This window comes from Sitophilus oryzae, unplaced genomic scaffold (assembly GCF_002938485.1).
Source record: "Sitophilus oryzae breed Bouriz unplaced genomic scaffold, Soryzae_2.0 scaffold_908_pilon_pilon, whole genome shotgun sequence".
NCBI lineage: Eukaryota > Metazoa > Arthropoda > Insecta > Coleoptera > Curculionidae > Sitophilus > Sitophilus oryzae.
The window spans coordinates 646918-658231 of NW_022147537.1; the positions used below are offsets into that span (position 1 = coordinate 646918).

Sequence of the window (11314 nt, forward strand, 5' to 3'; positions counted from 1 at the left end):
CCTAGAAAAAATGTGTCAGATTTCGTTAATCTACGTACTACTCAAAATAGTGTGTATACCAATTTGGGTGAAAATCGGACGAATTCCAGTTTTCCCAATAAGTACCCTCCCCCAAAATGTCCAATTTTTTATGATTTTTACCGCGGCTTTGCCTCCCCTAAGAATTTCATTTCTTCCCGCGTCCCATGAACAAAGTTTATACTATAGAATCTACAAAACACTAGTAACATGACTAAAACACTACGCTAAATTACGCGGAGTCCCCCTTAAATAAGTCAGACTTTTTTAAGGCAGTAGAGTCTACAAAAGAACAGATTATATTTTCTCTTAACAGTTTTTAAAATAAATTAATTATTTTAAGAAGTATTTTTGACAATATTAGAATCTGGTACTCATTGAAAATTTAAACAAAAATCTTTTGATAATATTTTCAGAACCGTTGGATCTTTCATGGATTTCCTTTCTTGGTAAAATTTTAATCTACTACCTTTGTTGTCATATTATCAAAATATTATGGTTTTTAACTGAAATGAAGAGAAATAACTTTTATTATAGATCTTTATTTAAAAAAAATTCCAAAATTTTCCAAAAGACTGTGTTACAGGTGTTAAAATACTACTACCATGGGAAAGATAAAGCAAAGCTTGTGTAAGACTCACCTTGTATAATTATTTGTGGAAGCCATTATATGAGTGGAATTATTTATTTTGTAAATTTTGTGTTCCTTACTTATGAAGAACCTAACACTTTTTTCCCTGCAAAAATTTTTCAAACACTGTTTAGTCTCTTTGTTTTTCCTGTAGTGACAAAATTTGTGTGTCTCACTGTCGGAATTACATTTACATTTTCTTGGCAGTGCCTGGCAGTCCTTAGCATCAGTCTTAAGACAGTCGACTGTAATTATATCGCAGACATACATAGGCAGTCTTCTTCGCAGTCATTGGCAGTCGCCTGGCAGTCGCTTGGCAGTAAAATTATATTTTGCCATCTACATCTACATTTTTTACCCAAGTGAGGCACACGATTTTTATTTTTCCGGCAGGGAAATAATTATTATCGGCAGGCAAATATATTTTTTCAGGTCAAATAAGCTATTCTTGACTCAAACGTTGTTTATCTTTTTTGGTCAATGAATGGCAGCATTGACTGTTTCCATTCTAAATATCTTGAGAACGGTTGCTCTTAGAGATTTTTACCAAGAGACATTTTTTATGTAAAAGGTCACGGAAATGTATATTTTTTCACTCAGTAGTTTTATACAGGTCCTGCGGAACAGGCATATTAAGAACACTACCAGCAAAGCCATAAAGGCTCTCATGATATGCAGAAGACTGGCCGGAAATAGATGGGGCTGCTCCCCTAACATTTTGCGCTGGATGTATACCATGATAGTAAGACCCATGATTACTTATGGAGCAGTTACCTGGTACACAAAACTAGAGCAAACGGACGGCAAGGCTAAAACTATGCAAAGTCCAGAGACTAGCACGTGTTTGCATCACAGGAGCCATGAAAACCTGCCCAACAGCAGCAACTGGGAGGTCACTCTAGATCTAACACCACTGCACATTAACATTGGTAGATATGCCAATGCGACAGTGATTAGAATGGTCACTACGGAATTAGTACTGGGAGAATGGTCAGAATCAGGGGCCTTGGAACACCCTCAAAAAGGAAAAAGGAAATACCACTCCTGCAACTCCCAGTGGACGATATGCCAAGAACGTAAAACTTTGACAAACATGTCAATGTAGTATGAGCAATAAGAAGGATTTGGAAGAGCGAAACGCTTGCCTAGCAGTTAAAAGACCATACGATAACTTGGTATACTGATGCTTCCAAAACCAATACGGGAACAGGGATCGTAGTGTTTGGGCCGAGAGCTAATTACTCCGAAACAATGGGCAATTACCCTAGTATCCTACAGGCAGAAAATCTACGCTATCGAGCAGATGCGTATAGCTTATCTTAGATAGGGAACTATCGAAAACAAGAAATGCCATCTTATCAAGCTTATTAGCCATCTTATTCAATAGTCAAGCAGCGTTTAAGAGGCGATCAACTCAGTAATCAATCAATTCGAAATTGGTCAAAGAATGCATAGAGAAACTGAATAAATGTAGGGAAACAAAACAAAGTCCTCGGCTGACACTGAGTCCTGCTCACGAAGGGAATAGAAGGCAAATGAAAAAGCAAATAATCAGCTAGGAAAGGAGCGAAACACTATCGCACCTAACCCTACGGACCAGATGAACCGACGTTCTGCTTTGCCAAGTGGTGAACTCAACTCAATGGCGGAACTCAGAGAACTTGGAAAAGATCCATCCGCAACGCTGGAATGGAAATCTTGGCCAAATGGGTCTAAGACACGACACTCGAAGATGTTTCTGAGATGCTTTTGATCAAGAAAAATCACAGATCTTCCTGTCTGAGAAGAACAATCTTCCTTCGGATTGGTCACGGGGTTTTTTACAGGACACTGTCTCCTTCAATGAACACCTCAGTAGATTGAAACTAAAGAAAGAAACGGCGAAATGCAGATTCTGTGGGGAAGAGGGTGAAACACAGAACCTTCATCACTGAGTGCGCACCGAGACGACAACATCGTGCCATGAAATTCTTGGTACGACTGATTGGCGATGGAGAACTACCCTCTATAAAACCGTCCCAGACTACTGGCTTTTGTCAAGCCTGAGGCTGTATGAACGTGGAATTATGATTCAAGAAAGGGGGGACACAATGGATCCGTAAGGTCGAAGCTGATTTAACCCCCCTCCCACCGAATTCTAAATTCTAAAATTCTAATTCTAACCAGGTACGGCCACGAAAAGTTAATCACTTTTAAAACAGTTAAACACATGTAGGTTGTAAACAACTACAAATAGGGTGTCAATAACATGAAAATGCAAATTTATCACATCGCCGAAGACATTAATTTTCCATCTAAATGGACGTTACTTCTACGAAAAATTTCTTTATAAGAGTCCGGCAATAGTGTCTCAGGCATCTGTATCTCCTAGATAAGAAAAAACTTGGGATTTTTGTTTATGTGTAAAATATGAACTTAAAGTATGGATGCGGATGTATTCAGGAAATATCGTTAATCTTATATTAGGGGTGGATCAAAAAATGGTGGGCGGATCGGGGATGATTTTTTTTAAATTGAACACCCTGTAATATTAATTGCAGTTTGGCTGTACAAGTTTTATATTCTAGGAACTACAGATTGCCCCAGACGCATTATTGCCGGATCCTGTATGTATTGGAAAACTTCTACACGCTGTATATCTCCGACACTAAGCCATTTTAGGACATACATTTATACGAGACTTTTGTAATTATTTTCATCTGCAGAAATTACCGTCCAGAGTTTTCGGAATACAGTTGCGACCACCCTTTTATATCCAGGAACTATGGTTACACTCGTCGTGAATTTGATGTCAATTTTTAGTTTATATATTTTTGAACTTTCTGTGCCCAGGCGTAAAGTACTGTTATTTTATGGCTAGGCGTTAAAATGACATTATTTATATTGTCAATCAAGTCGCAATAATTAATACTTATTCGAGACGTTTAAAAAACATTTCCCGATTTTTACCAGTCGGACGAATAAAAGTCGACGATTTCACGATTACAGATAAAAGAGAGGTACCAAACCGTTTTCTAACATTTTGTTAACAGGAACAAAGTGATACACTTTTCATAATTAAGCAGCACAGACCTTTTTTACGTATATTAACAAATTTGTTCCTATCTATTTGCAACACACTATATATCCTCTTTCTTTCCAGCCACAACGATGACGAGAACTTCTGGTCGAACGCCTCCGTCGAGGACTGGGCCAGAGAAATGGGAGGCCAGCGTCTCATCACCGAGAAATACGCTAACATCACCGACAACAGCGTGGTGGGCGTGCGGGCCCCTTACCTCAGAGTGGGAGGCAACAACCAGTTCACCATGATGGAAGACCAAGCCTTCCTGTACGACTCCACGATCACCGCTCCCCTCAATAACCCTCCTCTATGGCCTTACACCATGTACTTCCGCATGCCGCACAGGTGCCACGGCAACCTTCAAAAATGCCCCACCAAATCCCATGCCGTCTGGGAAATGGTCTTGAACGAGCTAGATAGAAGAGAAGATCCGACTAACGATGAAAACATACCTGGATGCGCTATGGTGGACTCCTGTTCGAATATTCTGACAGGAGATCAGTTCTACAACTTCTTAAACCATAATTTCGATCGGCATTACGAAGAGAACCGAGCTCCTTTGGGACTGTACTTCCATGCAGCTTGGTTGAGAAACAACCCAGAATTCTTAGACGCTTTCTTGTATTGGATTGATGAAATTCTCTCCAACCACAATGATGTTTACTTCGTGACCATGACCCAGGTAATTCAGTGGATTCAGAACCCCAGAACCATCACTGAGTCGAAGAACTTCGAGCCCTGGAGGGAAAAGTGTGTGGTAGAGGGAAATCCAGCTTGTTGGGTACCTCACAGTTGCAAACTCACCTCCAAGGAGGTTCCCGGAGAAACCATTAATCTCCAGACCTGCGTCAGATGTCCCAATAACTACCCATGGTTGAAGGACCCTACAGGTGACGGAATTTTTTAAAGCAAGTAATTTTAGAGGACTTTTTAACTAGTGTCGCCAGCTAAACGGTTGGGTTTAAAGTGATCTTCTCTACGTTACATTTTTGTATTTATTATTTTTCTTAATGTGTGCGTGATCTATTTTGTTGTTTAATTTGCTTGTGGCAGGTAATCTCGGTAAATAAAGATTTAAACTGTGTATAATTCTCTCGATAATATCAGTGATGAGTAATTCATTGACTTTCTACATTCTTATTATAGAATTAGCCCAGCCAACTATTATTGAACAGTAGTCATGTTGATTTATAAATTGACGAGGTGAATGATACTGAATTTTTTGAAATAAAACGTTTTTAAGTATGACCGATTGTTTATTTAGTTAGTGATAAGGAAATATATCGAAAAATCATCGACGAGTAGCACGGCCATGGAAAAGAGAAAGGCTAGTTGTTGTTCTATGTAAAATTATCGAGAATTGACTTAATGAAGTAATGTGTTTGGCATCTAATCCTTTGATAAATTAACAATACTGAGAGAAAAAGAATGCTCTTCGATATTCTGATTCTTAATATCATTAACTTCTGAAATTTGTGAATTAAGAAAAAATAATAGTGTTTTCTTCAGGCAAACTGGCGAAAATGAGGGTTGCATTGCTACGTGCAAATTGAATGGTAAGAAATTAATCCATATATGCGCTAATGTTGTTTGTTCTTTCGTATTAAGTTATGTGTATGAGTTCCAGGGTTAATTCTTTTTTAAATCAAAATGTCTTTAAAATAAAATTAAATTTATAGTTCAAAAAAAAAAAAATGTTTTCTTTCAATATAGACAGGTATAGATAATAACTTTTGAAAAATACTTTTCTGTCGTTTCAAGCAAGAAAGTATTTTTATCAAAAATCTGTGCGTGCCTCAGGCACATAATGTAGATGACTTTGCAGCCTTCTTTACAAGACACAAGTCCTAAGATATACAAATCAGATGCTAGCAAAAAAATAAGCTTCTTGAATTAAGTGGCTTAGTAACCTAAGACTATTATCACAGATTAGGTATACTATGTATACAGATAAAATCTTATCCTAATTCATTGGTATTGAAATTGTTTTTATGACGATGTGTGCAAACTTGGTAAAATTTCCTGTGCTGCAAAGCCAAAACTAAGCATTAAAATAACAAATAAACAGCGTAATAGAGAGATATCGTTAAACCGAATAGCGTGCATAGACCTTAATAAGGGCAGGTGGTATTTCCTTTACGTGAGGTGGTATAACTCTCTTCATTTATAATTCTGTTCGCGTCGTGTCCGCTATTTAAACTTAACCTAACTTTAATTTAAAACTTGCAAAATTGTTTGTTTACTAGGTATTTTAAAAGTAAAGGGCTAAAGTGCTTATTTCCGGTGCTTTATTGTTCAACGTCTCTGCCAGTGGGTTTAGGGCAACAAGTAACAAATTCTCTTAGAAGAGCTAAGTCATCAACTGCTGTAAACCTAAGACATTTTATAGGATACTTTAACAATGTATTGGAAGAGGTGGATTTCATATTTTGGGCCATATTTATTTAATTCACTAATCCCAGCTACTTAAATATCAAATTACCTAATAAAACCAAAGTAATAATTCAAAACAATTCAAACTAACCTAAAATAAAAAAATCTCGCCGGCCGGCCCGGTTGTCAAATACCCACCCATGCCGGTAGCAATTTTTATTTAAATATCGCTTAGTGTAGTCCGCAAATTACGTCAGGCGGTAACGTTATTAGTGGGTGTTGCGTTAAAAATTGACTCGCATATCGTAACCATGATATGTACGCGTAAATACTGCATGACGCTATTCGGTTTCCGATATCTCTCTAATAACTGTGCCGGGCAGGCGCTGTGCATAATTTCAAAGACCATAAGTGGGCGTGCAACTATGTGCGCAAACTAGTAACCTAACTGTGCCCGATTTAGAAAAGTGGAACCGAAAAATAATAAAGAAAAAACAAGACAATCTAATATAATCTAACACTATATATTCTTTTGAGTAAAAAGATTAGGGAAGGAGCATATCAAAAAACTTAGATCGAGCGCGATGGGGACCTAAAATAGCCGACTTAAATTCCGGTTTATCAGGGTTTACCGTTCTAAATTTATTCAAAACCGCAAAAAATACGAATTAAGTGGAGCTCGTCGTGGTGTTTTGTACGTTGTTCGAAGATGTTTGTTAATTATTAAAATTGTTGATAAACCATATAATTCTAATAAAAAGCCCGATCCTTCTCATAATTCTTTATATAAAACATCAATATTCTACTACAAACTTTACAATAAAAAATATAAAAAAAAAAAAAAAAAAAAAAAGAAATACAAAAATAAAAATTACTTAATTTTGAGTGAATTTCATAAATAGTCGGTTTACACGTATAATTTACATATACCGGTGCATCTCAAAAGTGGCTCACCCTATACCTTTTTATTTTTCACTTAAAAAAACAAGATTTGTTATGTTAGTATATGACATGGGATGATTGACGTATTCAATTGTTTTAATCACTTCACTGTTTCACCGGAAATAACTTTTGATTTTTTACTTTTCTTTACGATAAATTGCAATAGCATCACTGTTAATTTTAAATTCTCTTTAAAATTCCTTTAAACTTCATATCTAACAAATTTAAATCCACAGATATGTAAACCATAAAAATAACTTTTTTTTTTTTTTTTAAATTAATTTTTAAATCACCTCAAAATGTGTCAAATGAATCGTGAAGGATCCCCATCCTAGATTCCCATCTCCGTCTACTATGCATGAATACATATGGATAGCAACTATACTCAGGTAAAAAAATCAAAATGAATGACGAATATTCATGCATAGAAAAAAATAAGAAAAATTATTATCAATCCTCAGGCTTAGCTTAATTATTGCTTTTTGGTATAATTAACGAAACATAATGATTTGAAGAAAGAAAAAGCCAGCTGCAAAATAAGTGAAAGTGAAATAATGCAGACTCTAGTTGCAATAATTTAGCAAATTGCAACAAATGTATGTTATTAGTGCGGTGCAGGTATTGTGTTCGTTTTCTTCATTTTCCTTGACACTTAAGCAAGAAGAAGAAGATGCTCGGTTTTGTTCTGGTGACCTTTAAATGCCAACAACAATTATTTCCTATAAATAACGATTTGACGTTTTTATAATCGGGTGAAATCTACAGGCAGCTTTCTTAAAATCACTCAATTTTTATTTATTAGGTTCAAATGAAAGCAATTTAAAAAAAAAAATAGATAAAAATGCCGAGTCCAAATACCATTCAAAATTTCCCACAGCAAGTTGAGATCGCAAACAAGACAGTTATTTTTACCTATTCAACAATGGTTTTGATACCACTTACTCTAAAACCCTATCCACAAATTCGTCGCTTCTTTCATCTCTGATAGCATTGAAGCAACTGGTGACTTCCCGTTATGCTTTTCCTGGTAACATCTTCCAAATCTACGGAGCTGTTAGGCCTCCTAGACTAACAGCTTGTGAAGATTTTCGGTACAGCAGTGTACTAACAGCAGTGAAGATTTTCGGTGCCCATTTTTATTTTAGTCAGCAAACACCGATAAAATTATTAATTTAAGTAATTATAACTTACATATACACATGAAGAATCTAGGGGATATTCTATTCATCCAGCCATCGATAGTAATTTTAATGGCCCGTTTCTCATCAAATTAAATAATAAATAGTTTTTTTTTTGTTTTTAATAAATTTGCAGATTTTCAAAGAATTTACCTTATTTTATTGAACTCAAAAAATACTACACATTTTTTTATATTAACACAATATATTTACATAAAAAAAAATCAAAACCATTTTGACTTAATAAAGGGTATGGTCTCATCTACTGTTCATTACAGTTCTACATCGTCTCTCCATGATGAGGTTGTCAATCTCTTCTTAAGGTACATTCACAGCCCGAACCAGATTCCTACGAGTTTCACGAGGCATGCCCATTCTCAAAATTCTTCTTTGGGCCGCGTCCCATACGTGCTGGTTTTGAGGTCAGGAGATTGTACCGGCGTAGATGTTTAATTGATGAACATTGATAAGCTCACTTACCACTCTGGCTGTATGAGGCCGTGCATTGTCATGCATGAGAATGAAGTTTCTCCCAAAATCACTTTCATATGGTAACACGACAGGCTCAAAAATTAAATCACAATCTTTAATCTTCAAAATATTTGGACTCTCCCAGACTGCTGTTCCACCCCTTAGTAAGGGTGCACTTCCTGAATATGATCCAACCGAATATGATTTCCCGGTTCTCTCCTTACCCTAAGCCTTCTCGAGTCCGGATGAATTCCAAAGGTGACTCATCCGTGAAGAGAACAATGGCCCATTGTTCATTATATTATGATCTTAGGCTTCAAATATCGTTTCTAGGAATTAAACTCAAAAGCTCTGAATTGCTGTAAAGTCGGTCGGTGTGGAGCGTTAATTGTAAAAAATGATCTTGCTCAGGGGTAGTAATGCGATGTCGCCCTGTGTGTTTTTCAGCAACATCACCACTTTCACGGTAGCGTGCACTTAATCGCGATATTACACTTTGCGTTGTATTTAATGCTCTAGCTTCGTCGATTTGGCGCATTCCAGCTTCAAGCATACTCATGGCCCTTGGCATTTCGTGTCTGTTAAGATGTCTACGCTACATAATGTCGTTTAATACTAAGAGAGTTATTTGAATGAATTCTGGCCAGTTATATAAAAACCTCTTAATTAGGTTCTGATTCGTACAATTGATACTAGGTGCTTTTTATACAGTTGACAAAAATGCACACCAACCACTTTTATATCCCAGATTTAGAAATAACTAGTGTGATTACTTCGTTTCAATCGAAAATAGAAAATCAGCCTAAATAATGTAGTTCTTTCTTCAAAAGCAACTATTTTTTCACCTATATATACTTTAATAAAATGATATCCTAGATTTTTTCCGATTGTGTGTATGCTCTAGGGTAAAGTCCAGCCATTCCGACTTCCCTTGGCAATATTCTGCCGTCATCATTAAAAAGATTCAAATATGATAAAGTACTTGAAGTTTTATTTTTATTCGATTTTTTTTTTTTTTTTTAATTAACGTCAATATTTAGATGAAAGTTTCGAGAGGTTTTAATGTGAGAAATTTGATTTTGATGTAATATGACTCCGCTAATAGCATCAAAATCAAATTTGATCAAAAAAAATATTTTCTCAAAATAATAAATCAGTCAACTAATAATGTTTCCTCATGTAAAGATGATGGGACATGCTGTACACTGTAGGTGTTATTAAATTAAGATTTAAACCACAAAACTAGGGTCCTAGTATATTATCTAGAGATATTTCTTCTCAGTATTAATCAAACTCATCAATCTTCTATATATGAAATCATCTCTGCTCATCATCTCTTATCCATATTAATTTTTAAATAAAAAGTGTGAAAAATTGTTTTTAAGGTATAATAAGTTGATAATTTAAAAATGATATCAATAAAAACAATTTTTTTTTTTTTTTTTTTTTTTTTTTTTTTTTTTTTTTTTTTTTTTAATTTAATATAAATTTGATTTGATTTTTTTTTTTTTTTTTTTTTTTTTTTTTTTTTTTTTTTTTTTCATCATTTAGTTTGAATACTGTATAGAGAAAAAATTAAAATACCACCACTTGTGATAAATTAAATCACTTTAAATCAATAAAGTCTCTAAAACTTCTGGAGCAGAAATGACGCAGTATCTATCATTTAAAATTAGAAAGGAATGTGCCTAAAGTTATTGCACTCTAGCGCCTTCCATTTAAATTTAGGGGTGCTTTTCTATGGGACATTTCAATTTAGTTTTTAAAACTGGGAAAATTGCAGTTGAAGTTCCATTGACCCACCACTCTTATAAATCCTTCATGATCTGTTGTGTTGACAGTTTGTGGACATTTTTGAAATAATGGAATTTATAATTTCAATATTGGTTTGACAGAACGATAAACGATATACCTACACACTGCATTGTGAACCCGACAGATTTTGAGCATCAAAACTCTTCCAATTTAGGTTATAATTTTTTATCAAATTATAATATTTTTTTTTTTTTTTTTTTATTGTTTATAAATTTACTTATTGTCATTAATAATTGTATTTGTTTCAAGTCGGAGGAAAATCGAAGGCTTTTAACTGCTTAGAGCACAGTTTATAGGTAATATTCGGTGCCCAGACAGGAGTTCTGCACAAACCAATAAAGTTTGTCTATCATCTTGTATATGCTAAACTAAATGGCTAACGCATTTATCTACAATAAATTAATAATAGATTTTAGTACTGCAAAATATTAATAAAAATTGAAAATTAAAAAAAAAAAAAAAAAAAAAAAAAAAAAAAAAAAAAAAAAATAGTTTATTATTAATAAAATATCTTATTTACTTATGTTTCTTATTACTAATACATCTATTATTAACTTTTTATTTTTCGTTTATATAACTCAGATAAATATGATATAAATGCAGGAAGTTTCTTGTGGCTTAGTAGAAATAGTTCTTTTTTATATTTTTGTTTACTATGTGTTTTGTTTAAGCTATCTATTGTTTGTTTACATATATTTTGCTTGTACACACCACAATTATACTAGTCATAAACTTCTATTTTTCTGATTTCAGATGCAGTTTTTTTCACAATATTTTGGAGTAATCACTTATCTCGATTTTAAATATAAGGTATTCATATTA

General features: G+C 34.4%; 1 protein-coding gene across 1 annotated transcript in view; it reads left to right on the top strand.

Moving 5' to 3' along the window:
* Positions 1 to 4713, top strand: part of LOC115890713 — a 39314-nt gene extending 34601 nt beyond the window's left edge. The window contains 1 exon segment of the mRNA XM_030911017.1: positions 3792 to 4713. Within this exon segment, the coding sequence (XP_030766877.1) occupies positions 3792 to 4620 (829 nt within the window). The 3' untranslated portion in view covers positions 4621 to 4713.
* Positions 4714 to 11314: the final 6601 nt, after the last annotated feature.